Below are 18,406 nucleotides of genomic sequence, written 5' to 3'. Positions count from 1 at the left end.
GTATCGAATCGCTATTAAAATGTATTGTTACACCCCTAGTCCAGACAGCTGTCTGACCTGAGATCCATCATGGTTTTCGGTCAAAAGTGGATAAAAAAAGAAACAAGTGTCTTCGGGGCATCTTGATATATACTTTAATCAAAAGAAACACATAGCTGTTTACAGTTATCTACCCAAGGCCACGTAAACACAGGACTCTTGGTGTGAAAGTGAAAAAGATAGAATAGCAAGACATTATGAAATGACAGGAAAACAAATAGTGGCCTGTAGCAACTGTATATAGTCGTTGTCGGGTGGAAACCTCGTATCTCCAAGCTTCAAATGTGTACGTTCTTTCGCAAAGTGAAGCCCTGCTTCATCATACAAGGCCGTCGCACAAAAGCAGTGAAAACAGCAGATCTACAAGCACACAACGCCTCGCGGTGCGAGGCGTTGTGTGCTTGTACATCGGCTGTTTTCACTAGTTTAAATCATTTTTAAGATGATGAACTCAAAACGAACGTTTTGGACATACAAGGTTTTCACCTGACAACGATGATATGGGTGTGTGTGTGTGTGTGTGTGTGTGTGTGTGTGTGTGTGTGTGCACACACGCATGTGCGTGTGTGTGTATTCTTGTAAATTAATGCCCTACTTACTGTACATACTACAGCTTCACACAAAAGTATAAAAAATTGCAGATCTACAAGCTGGAAACGCAGCACGTAGTGAGCCATCTACGGAGTTAGATGAAGAACTGGAAAGAGTGAAGTTGAAGAGAAGCCAGACAAAATATCTCCCAAAGATAAATATAATAGTTGGTTTGTTCTTCTTTTTTTTTAACAAATATATTACATGAAACTTCTTGTGGTCGTCTGGTGTACAACAGTGCTGCTCAAACATTTACTGTATATTTGGATGTGGACCCCTATGGGGCTGTTAAGTCTGACATAATTTTGTAGGCAGAGGAGAATTTTTGGGGCCAAAAGGCCCCAGCGCCCGTGAATCTTTTTACTATTTTTACTATTTACTAATTTTTCTTCTCTTTGTTGTTGAAAGGAAAGTGGTAGAATTATACTTTAGTCGTTATTTTTGTCTCGGATCTGTTGAAATAGCGAGGGACAGATATTGATAATAAATCTGCTTGGAGGTCTGACTACAAAATGATGTCACGGCTTAAAAGCCCCATTTGGAAGGATTTTTAACAACAAAGATATTATTTTGTTGTTAGTTTTCAAAAGTAGCTGATCTACAAGCAGACATATGCGACGCGTTGTGAGCTTGTGGAACGTCTAATTTCAAATAGAAGAAAAATTCAATGGGGCTTATCTTTTACCGGGGTCCCCAGCTGAAGGCATGAGCCAACTCAGCGCCGTTAGAAGTTCTAAACCAGGGGGCCAGAATCGTAAATCTTCATTTCCCCTGACTTTTGTCAACCCACTGAATGATGACAAAAACCTATTGCCATCGATTGCTGGTTGCTCGTTGTCACCTGGTAGCTCAGTAGCCTGGGATCGATTCTTATTTCTGGCTTTTGATCCGGTCGGGAGCGGATGGCGTCCTTACGTCATTTTGTAGTCAAAACGGACTACACTTTGGCCGTAAACACCAAACCGGAATCAGTTTTAAGCCAAAACAATTCCCCACGCTCAATGACATAATTTTAGTACCAACCCAATTAAACCCTTGTTACGGCATAGTTTTGCTTATTTTCTTTTGTTGAAATGTTTGTTTGGTATATCCCATAGACTGTATAAAAGATATGGACAAAGCGAAGCCATTGGTTTCTATGCAGCGCAAATGACACAATGTGGGTCCTTGGCATGGGTGTTGCCATCATAGATTGAAATGCAAACGGGGGAGGCTATTGGCTACCAACGGTCACGTGCAACCGCAGGGATACATGGGAGAATGTGGTCGGAGCCTCCCGAAATACAGCACACGAAGAAGAACACAGCCGGCTGGTATCAGTTTAGTTGGTCACGCCCCCGCAACTTTATCATCAATTTTAAAATAAATGCAACCTTATTTTCACAAAACACATATCATCGTGATTGAAAGGCAATTTTTAACTAGCGATAGGAACCATAAAGTATTCATGAAAATGTTAATTAAGGTTAGAACACGAAAGGGGAAAATGAATGGGATCCAAAGGAGAACAATTCTTTTTGCAACCGGCCAGGGGGAAAACAGCGCAACTAGCGTCTAATCATAGGAAGTTTTAGTTCCGTATTGGGCTCATTTTAAATCGGCGGAACTCTCCCCCTGGTATATCCATCTTTTAGTCCAACTCGCAGCGACTGGCAAGACTGCACTCCTCTAGCATTTAAATAGGGATTGGGGAAACAAACGGGGAACCAAAACAAAGCGACCCCGCTTCTTCTGCCATCCAGTCCGGGATGCCATCCGGTCTAGACCGGATCTAACGACCCGTTTAGTAAACGAGCACCAGGCTTTCCCCCCGAGAAAGCCTGGTGACGCGAGGTTAGTAGCTCAGCATCTGGCGTACTTCACCATTCAAAGGTCTGAATTCTCTGAAAAGACGAGACACATTCCCATTCGGTGCGTCGATGGCATTCGAAGCCTGCTGACCAGGTTGTCTGTGTCCTCCTGGTTATCAGGACAGCAGGGACTGGACCTGCTGCGGGGACCTGGGGACCAGGTTGTCCGTGTCCTTGTACGCGTTGTCGGGGTCGGTCACGGCCTTGTACACCTCGGCGTACGCCCTGCACACCAGCTCTGTGGACTGCCGGAAGATCTGCTCCCTGCAAAGTCACACAACAACCACCGTCACAACGAGAAGAATGATACTAAAATCGCTGCTTTCGTTTAGGCCTAGAATTATTGAATGCTTTAACCAGTGAAAAATAGCAGATATACAAGCTCACAGCGCGGCACCGAGTGCCGCGTTGCGAGCTTGTAGATCTGCTATTTTTGAAAAAAGTTGTGAAAATGAGTGCAAATCTTTGAATATTATGTATTTTCAAAGCGAACGTTTGTAACTCAAATTTTGCTTCTGGGTGGTCCCTGGACTAAATATTTTGAGATGGGGGTCCGTGGCCAAATAAATATCAGTTTGGGGGTCCTTCAAATGAAAAGGTTTGAGAACCACTGACACAGTAGTCTCTCAAGAACAGACTAACTGAGCTCCAGTTAAGTGAAAAGGACCTTTTCTTTGACGATGGCCGGCCAGATTGCTGTCATAGGAACATAGGTTTTTCAAAAAACTTTAGAAGGATTCAAAAGACACTTATAGAATCGAGTCAAAATTCTAATTTTCACGATTTTTCAAAAATAGCAGATCTACAAGCTCGCAGCGCGGCACTCGGTGCCGCGCTGTGAGCTTGTAGATCTGCTATTTTTCAATAGTTAAAGCATAAAATAATGATACACAAATCTGTGTCACTTTAGATTTGAACCACTTTAACCATTATTTTATGCTTTGATTATTGAAAAATAGCAGATATACAAGCTCACACAAGATTTGTCCAAGTTCTTGAATATTTCTGACCCGACTCTATAAATGTCTTCTAAATCCTTCTTCTAAATCAGTGGTTCTCAAACTTTTTTCACGTCAAGGACCCCCTAAATTAAAATGCATTTGGCCGCGGACCCCAGATCTCAAAATATGTTGTTCCAGGGACCCCTCCAGAAGCAAACATTTGCATTACAAATGTTCGCTTTTAAAAAGATATATTCAAAGACTTGCAAAAAAAAATCTCGATTTTTCAAGATAACAGATTTACAAGCTCGCAGCGCGGCACTCAGAGCTGTTTTGGTTTCTATTTGTAACTTTTATTTGTCCAATGCCAAGATGTAATCTATTTTCCAACAAGTGATGTTTAGTTGTTGAATTGCACTCAGCTACAGTACACTGCAAATTAGTTTAACTGCTCGTGTTACTAGTGTGATTTTGAGAATAAATAAATCTTGAATGAATGAATGAATGAAAATGAGGGAACGTGCCTCATACGGCGTGTTGGGCTGCAACATTAGTATTAACCACTTAAGTATAATCATGCACCTTCTGCATACTGTTCTTTGTATTATTTGATTTGAGCAGTGTGCCTTCTTGTTATTTTTGTTCCGTGTGATCTGTGTGTTCTTTTCTTCTCATCGCTTTCTCTATCCTAAGCTCTTCCTGTGCCTGTGATGTCGAGAGCGCTCGCACAAAAAACGACTACTTTAGCGTACGGCAGTGTTTGTGTGAGGATGATATAGACCAGGGGTTTTCAAAGTGGGTGACGGGGCAGTCCAGGGGTGCCGCGAGATAATTTGATAATATTTGGAATTTATTTGGACACTTGAAAAAATATATATAAACTTGAAGTACAAAACTTGAAGTACAAATGTGTACGTCTTTTGGTAAAGCAAAGCCCTGCTTCATCACACAAGACTGTCGCACAAAACTGCTTGTAGATTTTCACTAGTTTAGTACATTTTATAGATGATAAATATAAAACGAACGGGACATACAAGGTTTCCATCCGACAACGATGATATGCTATAAATATATGGTGCTGGGAGTGAAAATTATAATGTAGGGGTGCCTCAAATTTAAAAAATATTTATGGGGTGCCCCGAGACAAAAAAGTTTGGGAACCCCTGATATAGACAATCTACAAGCTCTACATAGGGGTGGGCGATATGGCGATAAATATCGCTGAGACGATACAATGTCTCCACGACATGCCTTTTCAGAGGTATCGTATATATATCGTGATACAATGAGGGAGCCTTATAACAATCCTGTTGAATTGTTAATACAGGGATTCAATGCAGAATACATTTTAACCTGCATTTTGGTCTGAATCAGTAGTTCTCAAACATCAAAATGTCAAGGTCTCCCCTTAAAGGAGTAGTTCACCCCCAAAATTACTTTTTTTCTATTGATTAGTCACGCCATGGAGAGTAGAGTTCAATAATATTTTTAGTTTTTTGTCGCATTCCTAAGACAAAAATGTGATAACAATAAATGTACCCCCATTCGTTCCGGATGGGGACCCGTTTCGAAACGGGTCCCCAATGGGGGTAAATTTACTCTAATCAAAGTTGTGTCTTAGGAATGCGACAAAAAGCTAAAAATATTAATTAAATATTAATTACTCTACTCTCCATGGCGTGACTAATCAATAGAAAAAAAGTAATTTTGGGGGTGAGCCTACTCCTTTAACTCTGACAGTATACAAATGAAACCAATACTGTCAGAGGTACATACGTGTAAGGGTCAATCTAGACCTCCCCAAAATATTTGAGTTACCTTGTACTGTAGGTGGTACTGTAGTAACAGTAATAACCATAAAAACCCAACATGAAACAGAATTGTGATAAGATCGTGTATTGTGATACAGCTTGGAAAAATATTTTTCCATATTGCCCACCCCTAGCAATACATCGACAATCTACGAGCACACATCTACAAGCTATACATATCTACAAGCTGTACATCGTGATGAGTTCTGAGCTTGTACTGTAGGTCGGCTATTTTCCGCTACATGCCACCGGCATATGAAGGAGTATAACATAAAGCAGGGTTCCCCAATTAGTTTTCCCCAAGGGCCGAATCATGTCTAGGGTACCAAGCCGAGGGCCACAACATTGCAGGGGGCGACGGCGGCGTTCCCGCTACTCCAGCGACAGTTCAGATATCGTCGTTGTCGGGTGAAAATCTTGTATGTCCAAAACCGTTCGTTTTGCATTTATCATTTTAAAAATGATTTAAACTAGTGAAAACAGCCGATCTACAAGCACACAACGCCTCGCGGCTTGTAGATCTGCTGTTTTCACTACTTTTGTGCGACGGCCTTGTATGATTTGCGAAAGAATGTACAAATTTGGAGATACGAGATTTCCACCCGACAACGACGATATACTAGTGTTGTTGCTGCTCTTATACCACCATTATTACTGGGGTTGGTGTGGGCCAGACAGTAGAGCCCCGCGGGCCGCAAATGGCCCGCGGGCCGCCTATTGGGGAACCCTGACATAAAGTATAAGGCAGGCCTATAGGCTATTTTGGAGCATTTCTGTCCACAATGAAGTGGCCCAACATTGGGTTGCCAGGATTTATGTGGTTAACTCACTTAGCGCCGAGCGAGCCAGATTTCAATATGAATCTGCGCTTATAACGCCAGGAAATAGCTATATTGAATCCCCAAAATCACATTACATAACAGATGCACGTTACATGCGGATACCACAAGATGACCACTAGAGTGAGCCATAGCCCATAGACTTTGTATGGTCCCATGTTAAGTCAGAATAAAAAACAAGGTTCATGACATAACAGGATGGTACAATGACATGCTCTCCATTGACATTCAATGGACAGGCCGCGGGCCGCCATTTGAGCTCAATACTGCTCAATTCGTGCTTGATCGTCTCAAACCACCATTGGTATGGGCATCGGAACGTATATAGATGCCACACAGAAAGTTTCCGAATCAAAATCCGACCTAGTGAAGCTACGTGAGGGTCGGATGGTTTGCATTGAGCCTAGCGGCTAACAGAGGCCTACGTAAACAGGAAGCTATGGCTTAAAGGTGACGTCATAATCGTATCCTTTTTTTTCACGGTTTTCATCTGTATGCTAGTCGAAGGTAAGCTAACCGTTCCGCTCCGTCTATCAACCCAAATTAAAAGCTTAAACAATGCTTTTATATAAAAGTCGCTCCGAGTCGCTCGGCACTAAACGCCATCATTAGTTAGTCGCCCCGAAAGTCGCTCGGCGCTAAGTTAAAAGATGTAATCCAAATATATAAAAAAAAAAACGAAATGAAAACAATAATAGTAATGAACGAAGCGAGACCCTAGAGCAAGGGTCTTCAACAGGTGGTCCGGGACCCCTAGAGAGTCCTTAGAGTTACCACAGGGGGTCCTCCAAATCTTTGTGTGATAGAAACTTTTTTCTCCTTTTTTATATTAACCACTTGAGTCCTAGTGTCTATATTCTAAGAACTTTAGCCAAAAATAGCAGATATACAAGCTCACAGCACCTCGCTGCGCGAGGCGTTGTGAGCTTGTAGATCGGCTATTTCCGGACAAAAAAATAAGTTTGGTGTAGAGGGGAAAAAGAGCAGATTAAGTAGAGTGAAATGTCAAGTTAAGTATTGACAGTTGAAGTAGTTAAATACGTATCTGAAAACACAAATTGACATGAATCCAAAATAGAATGACGATCGTGCTGTCAAACAATGAAACTATATAGAATCTATGAAAAGGTTGTGGGGGTCCCTGCTTCATATCTCTCTCAACAAAGGGGTCCTTGGCCTGAAAGCGTTTAAGACCCCTGCCCTAGACAATATATCCCACTCCATAAGTACAGTATATGATGCACAGTATTAGCCTGCTTCCAGACTATAGACCCCGCCCACTCTCAGAGTGGACTCTTTCTCTGGTCTGGAGCTGAGTACATGAATCGGGATTTATTTTCGGCCCGTCCAATGAGCGCGGGGGGTGGGGGTGGGTCTAACGAATATCCAATCCGCGCAGCAGTTGAAACTATTCAAACGAAGTTCACACACACACACACACAGGCAGGCTGAGGAAGGCACACACACGCACGCGCGGGCTGATTTCACCAAGCTGTTAATGTTGTTTACATGTTTCTGGTTGCAGTTCTGTGTGGAAGCAGTCACTGGCACAGACAGAGACACACACACAATCACACACACTCCGCAACCATGCGTCGCGTACAAGGTGCGTCTCGATCACCGTGCGCCGCGAAAAAGTCACTCCCCTGTAAATCGCTCAGAATAGGGCACAGTTTCAGACTACTGCGTGAGCTGAGTCTGAGTATAGTACAGTATAGTATTTGCTACTTTATATGTTATCTCAGGGTACTACATTTGTAAATATGTAGATCAGGGGTCTTCAACATTTTCAGGTCAAGGACCCCTAAATTGAGAGAGAGATGATGCAGGGACCCCCACAACCTGTTCATATATTTCAATATCGTCTCATCGTTTGACAGCACGATCATCCGTGTATTTTGGATTCATGTCGATTCGTGTTTTCAGATAATTAACCACTTCAACTGTCAATACTTAACAAACTTGACCTTTCACTCTGTGGTTAGTCTGCTCTTTTTCCCCTCTACACCAAAGCTCTTTGCCAAAAATAGCCGATCTACAAGCTCCGGTCTACAACGCCTTGCAGCTATTTTTGGCTAAAGTTCTCAGAATATTGACACTAGGGTTTAAGTGGTTAATATTAAAAAGTAGAAAAAAAACCTTCTATCACTCAAAGATTTGGAGGACCCCCTGTAGTAACTCTGAGGACCCCCTAGGGGTCCCGGACCCCATGTTGAAGACCCCTGATGTAGATAGTTTTTTATTTCATTTCGCCTGTCAAGCACATTGAGGTTTTTTTCCCTCCCTGCTTGAGGTTTTGGAGTGACAGCAGAACTACAAACTCTTCCTCCATGCAGGATTACTCAGCAAGCAACGAGTTGAAAATAACCGTGAGACGCAACACTTTAGAATTTGTTCTCACTAGAGTCACTGGATCAGTTTTCTTTTTTTTTTTTGTTGTTGTTTTGGAACAGACCATTTCATGCCACCCCCGCCCCCATCTGCTGTGCCAAAGCCTGGCTCAGCAGCACCGTGTTGGGTGGTGTGGTGAGGTGGTACACACTGCCATCTATGGATACACTTCACATGGATGGATTGAAGCTACATTATATCTGCACAAATTAAACATTCTGTGTGATAAAAAAAAAAAAAAAAAGAAGAACAGTGCGATTATAGCAGTGGTTCTCAACCTTTTCAGGCCGTGAACCCCAAAATAATCATATTTGAACTGGGGACCCCCTCCCACCCTGACGAGCACTTGGAATTGTTGTTGAGTTGAGGCATTACCTTTTGTTCAACACGGTTCTATTGTGAACATAGCAGATCTACATGCTCACAACGCCGCGTTGTGAGCATGTAGATCTGCTATTTTCACAATTTCTGCCTCTAATATTTGTGAATTTGTCCAATGTTTAATTTGTCATTTTAGAGGTATTAAAAAGGTCTTAAAGGTCCTTAAATTTTAACTTTAGAAATGTGCAGATAGCCTGCACTGTATACACTTAAAGGTTATGTTGGTTTGTTTACTGTTGAGTGAGGAAACAATGTTGCACATTAAGCTAATAATCTGGGGACCCCCCCAAAATAATTTGGTTGAGAACCACTGGATTATAGGAGCCCTCAAACACATTTTGTTTAATACAAATTGAAAGTTACAATGAAGGAAATTCTGCTTTAAAGGAGTAGCTCACCCCCAAAATGACATTTTTCCTATTGATTACTCACCCCATGGAGACATTAATTCATGTTTTTCTTTTGTTTTTGTCACATTCCTAAGCCATTAAAGCCCCTAAGCCAGGGGTTCCCAAACCTTTTTGGCTCGGGGCACCCCTATAAATATTTTTTTTTCATCCATTATTATATTCCTAATTTTCACTCCCAGCACACATATTTTAGCGATTATGTTGCAAGGAAAGCGAGATAATAGCCATTTGGTTAGAACTGACAAAAAATAACTTTGTACTTCAAGTTTAAAATTATACAAAATATATTTTTAAATGTCCCAAAAAAAATCAAATATTATCAAATTATGTCGCGGCACCCCTGGACTGCCGTCGCGGCACCCCCCTTTGTCACCCACTTTGAAAACCCCTGCCCTAAGCCAATAAAGCCCCCATTGATTCTGATAGGGGACCCAAAGACACTTTGGGTCCCCAACCGGAATCAATGGGGGTAACTTCTTATAATCAAATTGTTGTCTTAGGAATGCGACAAAAACTAAAAACCTATCCATGGGGCGAGTAGTTGATAGAAAAGAAAAAGAAAAAAAAAGAAAAAAAAAACATTTTGGGGGTGAACTACTCCTGTAGCATGAGTGGTCAAATTAGGATTTTTTTCACGATTCTGAATCCATGGCAAGCATTTGTTTTGCATGAAAAACACTCCTTGGGCTAAAATAGCCCAAAAAAATGGTTTGTGATGACCTGGCTATGGCTGTTTTCAGCCCATGTGTTTCTAGACACCTTCACAAACACACTGGTGAAGAAATGTATTGGTAAGGAATTTATTCCAAGATTTTTTTTTATATTCGCTGACCTATAGTTCTCCAAAACGTCTCAACGCTTGGCCTAACGCAGGGTTCCCCAATTAGTTTTCCCCAAGGGCCGAATTATGTCTATGGTACCAAGCCGAGGGCCACAACATTGCAGGGGGCGACGGTGGCGTTCCCGCTACTCCAGCGACAGTTCAGATATCGTCGTTGTTGGGTGAAAATCTTGTATGTCCAAACCCGTTTGTTTTATATTTATCATTTAAAAAAATATTTAAACTAGTGAAAACAGCCGATCTACAAGCACACAACGCCTCGCACCGCGAGGCGTTGTGTGCTTGAAGATCTGCTGTTTTCACTACTTTTGTGCGACGGCCTTGTACTATTTGTGAAAGAACGTGCACATTTGGAAATACGAGTTTCCACCCGACAACAATATAATAGTGTTGTTGCTGCTCTTATACCACCATTATTACTGGGGTTGGTGGGGGCCTGACAGTAGCCCCCCGTGGGCCCGCGAGGCCGCCTATTGGGGAACCCTGGCCTAACGTCTTGGCACGGACGGGTCCCCTGCAATGGAATATATCCCAGGACCTGGGGTTCAGTCTTTTTAGTGGGTCCGGTAATGTTTGAAAAACAGGTTTAAAAGGGAAATTCTCCGGAGATCCATTGCTTTAATTGGCCCACAGAGGGCCAGCCTGATCTCTAGTGCCTCGCTGAAAGAAAACTCCTTCCTGAGTGACAATCAATGCAACGTGGGCACAGTGTTGGAGCCTGAAAGGAGATCCCAATTATTTTGTGCACTCTTTGAGAGTAACATGGTGGTGGTGGTGGAGGGGTCATTTCTGTGTGCCGGTTTGGTTTGTTTTTTTCCCCGTGTATCTATCACCAAGGAGCAGCGTGAGAGAGAGAGAGAGAGAGAGGTAAAAGTATCGTTTCACAAGTTATCAAATCTCTAAAATCCTACAAGTACAGACATTTTTAAATACTCCAGTAAAGTAAAAAATCACACCCAATGTGAAGTGAGCGGTGGTCGTGCTTGCATAACATCTTCAGACTAGGATTTAAGTCTAGGATGTACATGCTATGCTACACACACACGTTTTGCTATGGCAAAACGCTGAGGAAAAAGGCTACAGACATACGCACAGCCACTTATAGGAGCGGTTTGCACTGCTCAAAAATACGAAACAAAATAAACTACAATAGTACAGTACTTGAGTAAATATAGTTTATAACACTGAAAGAGAGCGAGCGAAAGGGAAAGAGAGAGACAGAGACATACATAGAGAGAGAGAGAGAGAGAGAGAGAGAGAGAGAGAGACCTGCAGCACATTTAGCTGCACAATACATGACCGCATGTCACAAACTAAGGGACACTTAAACAAACACTCAATGTGACTATTACCTTGACAACGGACTATATCTTGATGCACACGCATACATGTGCGCATGCACAGAGTTCAATACTGTACATTTATTGCGACAGTATATGCATATTGTATTATATAAGCCCATGTTTCATGTTCTGCTATTATAACTTTTCAGTTTTTACTGCACTTGATGCTTTGGCAATATTGTAATTGTTACATTCACGCCAATAAAGCTATTTGAATTTAATTGAGGAGAGAGAGAGAGAGAGAGAGAGAGAGAGAGAGAGACAGAGAGAGAGAGAGAGAGAGAGAGACAGATGTAGACAGAGAGAGAGAGAGAGAGAGAGAGAGAGAGAGAGAGATGGAGACAGAGAGGGACAGAGAGAGAGACACACACAGAGAGGGGGAAACAGAATGAAGTCTTACAGATGGGGAGCTTGAGGGAGAACGGGTGTGAGTGAGAAATGGACTAGAAGCTAATTAATGGTGTCCTGGCCATCAGCGCTGGCCATGTGTCCATTAATAGAGAGCATTAACCTGAGTGCTGCTGCAGCGCCAAGCTGCTGCTCTTCCCAGTAGAGAGGTGACTCACACCACACACACACACACACTGGACGGACGGCCGATGCAAGCTAAAAGCATGTGTGTGTTTTTCGTAAACCACATCAAATCATAACTTGTACTGTATGTCCAAAACCCTTCGTTTTGCATTTATCATTTAAAAATGATTTAAACTAGTGAAAATAGCCGATCTACAAGCACACACACGCACAAGTCTAGCACTAGTTTTGATGAAGCAGGGCTTTATTTTGCGAGGTTTCTGCCCAACAGTGACGATACAATTTATTGACCTTCTACATAAGGATGGGACGATACGCGATATTATCGTTTATCGTGATAAAAAAAACACTCATGATAATCGTATCGTGGAGATTTAATTTATCGTGATATCGTCCTCCGTCATGAACTGGGATTAATTCACCTTTTATTTGCTGAGCTGCATATCCGGTACCACATAAACCCTCTATAATTGGTAAAAGGTACTTATAATATGCATACTTGATACACTCTTTTTTTTCTCTCTATCAAATGTCTTTGCCAAAAAAAAAAGAATTGGCAAATGTTCCGCCCCAGGATAATGGATAATATTGTAAATCGCGATTTCTTTTGTGACAATAATCGGGATATGACATTTTCATATCGTCCCATCCCTACTTCTACAACAAATCTCAGATTTGCGGATCAGCACGTTGTGCAAGCTTTCAGGTTGGCTATTTTTGTCCAAATGGTTCACCTACGGTTAGTGTCCCTGTATGTGCAGGGACACTAGCTAGGGCTGATGTGGTTGATTGATAGGAACGTGGTGCTGTGGGTGCAGCAGTGTTGTGATGCTTCATCCATTTAGGACCATTTAGGCCAAGAGCACTCGAAACCTGAACACATCGGCTATTTCAAAATAGACGATCTACAAGCTCACTTTAGAAAAAAGGAGAAAAAAAAACTATGTTTACAAGCTACTTGGCAGAAAAACAAATCCAACGTCGCTTATAATAAACGGAAATGGCAACACTGAGCACTAATGTAATAATAATAATACATAGGACTAGAGATAAGATTAAAAAAAAAAACGTATTAGGAGAACCGTGGGGATCTAATGGAGCCTGGACGTTGCAACGTTCAATATCTGAAGCCTAATTCTGTTTTTACGCTCAAGAAAGCTTTAGCCTCTTTCACGATGACGTACATGTCGCGGATGCTTTTTTCTTCTTCTTGTTTTTTTTTGTACAGACGCTATATTAGCCAGGGCTGCACAATTATATATATATATATATATATATATATATATATATATATATATATATATATACGTACTGTACACCTACTTGTGTACACAGCGGTCTCTAGTTTGAACCTACTGTCTCTCAGGAAGTCAGGATTACTTCCGCCTAAACCAAGCTATTGGTTTTACATCGCTGAAACATCTGAAAATAAAGCAGATATTTTGACCCCACCTACCTACTTCCGTTTCACCTTTGCAGTGACACAAACAGGTTCTACTGTAGATATAATTGGTGGAAGGCACTCTAGCTTGCTGCTTAGCGGAAAAGCTAATTCAAAAATATATTTTTGTGGAACGGAAATGACAAAACTTGACAGGATAAACTCGCTGTGCAAGACTTAACACATCGACTGCCAGGTATTAATTAATTCAGTAGCCACTGCACGTGTTTTTCAGTGTTTTTACCTTATTTTCGACGGCTCCATGAACGCACCATGTGACCATATCTAAACAGAAGCTTGCGGTCGCGGCAGACAATCGCCTTTTCAAATTATATCCGCCTTTTCAAATTATATCCGCGATCATCCGTACTTTTGTTGTGGTCCATAGAAAAGTGCTTATTTTGACGAAGAATGCGGTCTGGAGATAGAGTCCGAGATACATCAATTTGACTGAATTTCATAACATTGGTCAGGACGGAAAGGAGGACTTTTGGATTGCGTAATTTCCGGAGGAATCATGGAAATTGAAGTCTTTGTATCGCTCCCGAGTGCGGGAGAGTTTACAACTGGAAACACTGTTTGGCGACTTCACCCCCCAAAAAAGTTGGTGTTTTTATTTATTTAATGCAAGGCAGCTCCCCTTGTTGTATTCTTTTGTATTGTTCTTATTGAACTATTAAATCTGTTAATTAATGACCTCTTCTAATAAGGAAAGGATTCCAAATAAGCCTGCTAGCTTCTTCCTTTCCTCGCACTACTACTACATTGTAGTGAAAGGATGTGGTTCTTAAAGTTCTTAGCGTTAAATGAGGTTGGAACTCACTTGATAGCTGCACTGAGCAGGAAGTTGAGCTGCGGCATCACCAGGGTGTCGGGAGACGACAGGTATCTGTCAAACTGCACCTGGGAGATGAGAACGGTACAGCAGAGCTATCAGATCATACATGGGCAACTGGCGGCCCGGGGGCCACACCTTGACCACCTTGACCTCCAAACATGACCTGTTTTAATTCCTTCAGATATTAGTAGCTCAATGACTATTATAGTAGTATTAAAATCTATTTTTTTTATGTTCAATGTATTTGTATTCAAGTTCATAAAGTTAACATGAGTATATAATTAAATGTGTTTGAAATTAAATCAAAATGTTACATTTCAGGATTCCAATAAAAAAATTAAAAAAAATTATTCAGGATTCCAATTCAAAATAAGCAAAAAATAGCCGATATACAAGCTCAAAACGCATCGCAGCGCGATGCGTTTTGCTTCTATTGTATGAGATACTAGAATGACAAAGTAGGACATAGCAATATGCTATGTGGCCCTCTGGAGTGAAGGTGGACATATAGTGGCCCTCGCCAATCGCCATCATCAAAGTTGCCCACCCCTGCATCAGATGGAAGCTGGAGGGACACCGTTACCAGGAGATATGAGAGAACCAAAGGTACGGTAGAGCCATCCGATGGAGGCCAGAGAGCAGTGTTGACACTACAGCATAGTCATAGTCTTTTGAATACATTTTCATTTAGTTTAAGTCATATTTTAGTCATTTTAAAAGTTTTAGTCGACTAAATATCATATGATTTTTGGTTGTAGGGCTGGACGAATCCGGCCCCTGGGGAGCTGCTTTCTGCCCATTCCAGATTCCGATGTAATTCTTTATTATTTTATAACTGCTGTCCAGCCACCATGTAACAAGGTGCAAGTGTTTCATTATTTCTGCCCAATTCTGCCTTACACGACTTACCATGGCTGTTTTCATAGAGGCCATGTCCATACTGGGCAGGTTGGAGAGTGGACCCTGGAACAAAGAGAAAAAGAAAACAGCGTTTGGGTTGTGGCCGTAGTATGTTGTGGTACTGTATATATATGTAGGAGCAGCCTGCCTTTGCTCCTTCATTTCTAACCACGTTTCATTTGTGTTTCTATTGGCACTCTGACATTCTGCGCAGTACCCCCTTGATGTCATGAGATCTTTAAGTCAAGAAATGGACATTGATGCAGCTATCAAGAAATGGGCCAGTTACAAGTAAGTCAGAGAGGCTTATTGTCTGTATCAGCCAAGAATGCACTTGTCTGTTCCCATTATGGTGCGCAAAGTGCTAGACCCCTGGGAGCTGGATTGCTGAGGTGGAGCATAACACCTACCATCAGCTCCCAGTACTTGCCGGACGACTTACCACACCCAGGCCGTGCTACTCATAAGCTGAGTTGGCGGGATCAAACCTATGACCTTGTGGTCCAAAGGCAAGAGCTCTACCAACTGAGCTACCCAAACATGACATTTACTGTTACAACATCTAGTTTAAATGCTATTTAAAAGTTGACAAGTGCAAAACTAAATGCAAGAAAATGCTTGATTTATTGCTACACACAGTTACATTTAAGAATAGAGAAATGATTCACCCCTACTGCTCTGTGCTATCTTTACAAGTGCCAGGATTATAAGAGGGAAATACGGCAGGATGCGAATCATGCTAATGACGGAATCCTCACAGATAAAAAAATACAATTACAATACAGGGGTGACAGGGGCTCAGGAGGTCTTCCCCAGAGTTAGTGTCGAAAAGTCCTTGAGCAGGACTCTGAACCCCTAGTTGCTCCCGATGTGCAGGTTGGTGCCTTGCATGGTTTCCTCCGCCATCGGTGTATGAATGTGTGTGTGAATGGGTGAATGCACATTGTAAGGCGTCTTGGAGAAAGGCGCTACATAAATGCACCATTTACCATTTTATATAACGGGTGGCCGCAACAACACCAACATGTAAGCTTCCATTAAGTCCTTGTCCGACTGTGGCCTCTGTCTGCAAGTTGTATCTGACCAATCCTAAGGCTAGGGCTCCACCAAAAAGTAAAAAAATGAACAAGGGCGAATTGGGCGTCCAGCGTTGACATCGGCAGTTGAGCACCCTTCATCAAACATATAATTTTCCAAATGTCTGTCTGTCTGAGTGAGTGTCTGTCACAGCGTTTCTCCTCAGTGGCTGGAGCAATTGATCTGAAATCGCATCACCATTAGCATATGAACACACCTAACATAACTGTGAAGCCCGTTTGTCACTTTCACAAATCATATGCTGTATATTAGCATTTTTATGGTGTATCTATATCTATTCTGCATCTAGCTTGAGGCATATCTATTCTGCATCTAGCATGAGGCAACATGTTTAACCAGCTGTGTGTGTGTGTGTGTGTGTGTGTGTGTGTGTGTGTGTGTGTGTGTGTGTGTGTGTGTGTGTGTGTGTGTGTGCGTGCGCGGGCGGGCGGGCGGGCGGGGGGGGGTCTGTTGTCTGGCCCTGTTACAGATTTTGTCCAAAAATCATGCAGATCGGTACACAGTATCTCTGTAGCCATTAAACGAAACGGGTATTTACATTGATGCTCCTACATATTATCATGCAAGCACCAGTTAAAGTTACTTTCCATCCCTCATATACTGTGTGCACAGTGCACATCCCATAACCCACACACTGCACATCATTTCAGAGCTCATATCTTTGAACGGGTAAGGACTAGTTCATTAAAATGGGAGCGTTCCCAGCGTTGACGTTTTGCCTCAGCCACCCGTGGCCATGCTGGAACTTTGAGAGGACAGACACGAAAAAAATAAATACCTCCAGGTACTACTGCACCTGGTACCAGGCAGGCACTAAGGCTAGGGCTCCACCAAAATGACGGCGTTGTGCCGGCATCGAAACATTGAACGAATTTGAGCGTCCGGTGCTGGCGTTGACGTCGGCAGTGGAGCACCGTTCATTAATTAAAACGGGAGCGTTCCCAGCGTTGACGTTGACGCGACGCTCGACGCGCCCCAGTGGAGCCGGAGGGTAATGGAGGAGCAAAACATTTTTTGTTCTTGTTTCTGCACTGATGGAGACGGGTCACACTCACACAGCGCTCTTCTTCCTCGCACCATAGAGCTGTTAGACAAGATGCTACCGGTTAATTAAGGGCAGCCAATGTGGCGATGCAGAACGAGAGAGAACAGCAAACAAACAACTTGAGAGAACACAAAGACAGTTAAATGAGGTCGACGGAGAACACAGTAGCAGAGAGTTAAGAATGCATCGTCATGACCAGGCACTCAGTGCTTGGGCGTGCCGTGTCCTCACACGAACCCGGAGCTCCTAGGATGAACATGGTGAACCACAACTATGGCTGTCGAGTCATCCCAAGGGTACAGCACACATGTGCATGTGCATTGTGTACGTACACAGACACACACACACACACACACACACACACACACACACACACACACACACACACACACACACACACACACACACACACACACACACACACACACACACACACACACACACACACACACACACAGTGTCACAGTGTCACAGTCACAATCATTGGCAGAAACATTACTGCACAAAAGTTACTAATTATTAGCTAACCAGTAAGACTCCCTAATCGGGAGATAAGCGACCGTTGGTCGCTTATCTCCATAAATAGGCCAAAAAGTAGTTTGTGCAAAATCGTCCTGATGGTGGCGCTAGATGGGACAGATGCGTTGTGATTACATGACTGTAGAGATACTGTGTACTGGTGTGCATGATTTTAGGGCAAAATCTGTAGGAGCAGGGTGACTGTAGAGAGTCACAGTGTAGTGGTTTGTGTGATTTTAGGGCAAATTCTGTAGGAGCAGTGTCCAAAAATGTGTTTTTTAAAAATCAGCCAGATGGTGGCGCTAGATGGGACAGATGCATTTTGATGACATGACTGTGTAGTTATGAACAATAGCTAATGTATACAACTAACCTTTGTGGTATGTTCTTGCAAAAGTCTCATTTCTTCTAGAAGTCTTCAAATCTTGTGTGTTGTCTTCATTGAGTTTGGGAGAAATGCCAATACTAGCATGCAAGATGCAAGCTCTCCTGCTAAAAGTAGACACACCCACAGGCAGATCTTGATAGTGGACCCAGGTCTGTTTATTTAAGCATGGAGGCTCATCCTTCCTGGACTCCCTGGTGTGAAGGGGT

The 18,406-nt window shown here is 42.5% G+C and overlaps 1 protein-coding gene across 2 annotated transcripts in view; it reads right to left on the bottom strand.

Moving 5' to 3' along the window:
• Window positions 1-466: 466 nt before the first annotated feature.
• The window catches only part of cog6 (component of oligomeric golgi complex 6), an 88,518-nt gene continuing 70,578 nt past the window's right edge, over window positions 467-18,406 (bottom strand). For both annotated transcript variants that reach the window (XM_080730998.1, XM_080730999.1), the window contains 3 exons: window positions 15,160-15,213; window positions 14,236-14,315; window positions 467-2,744 (listed from right to left, as the gene is read on the bottom strand). In XM_080730998.1, coding sequence (XP_080587124.1) covers window positions 2,597-2,744; window positions 14,236-14,315; window positions 15,160-15,213 — 282 coding nt within the window. In that variant the 3' untranslated portion in view covers window positions 467-2,596. The remainder of the gene's footprint in view (window positions 2,745-14,235; window positions 14,316-15,159; window positions 15,214-18,406) is intronic.

Source organism: Nannobrachium achirus (genome assembly GCF_963921795.1).
Source record: "Nannobrachium achirus genome assembly, chromosome: 8".
In the NCBI taxonomy this organism is placed as follows: domain Eukaryota; kingdom Metazoa; phylum Chordata; class Actinopteri; order Myctophiformes; family Myctophidae; genus Nannobrachium; species Nannobrachium achirus.
This window is presented reverse-complemented; position numbering and strand designations above follow the sequence as displayed.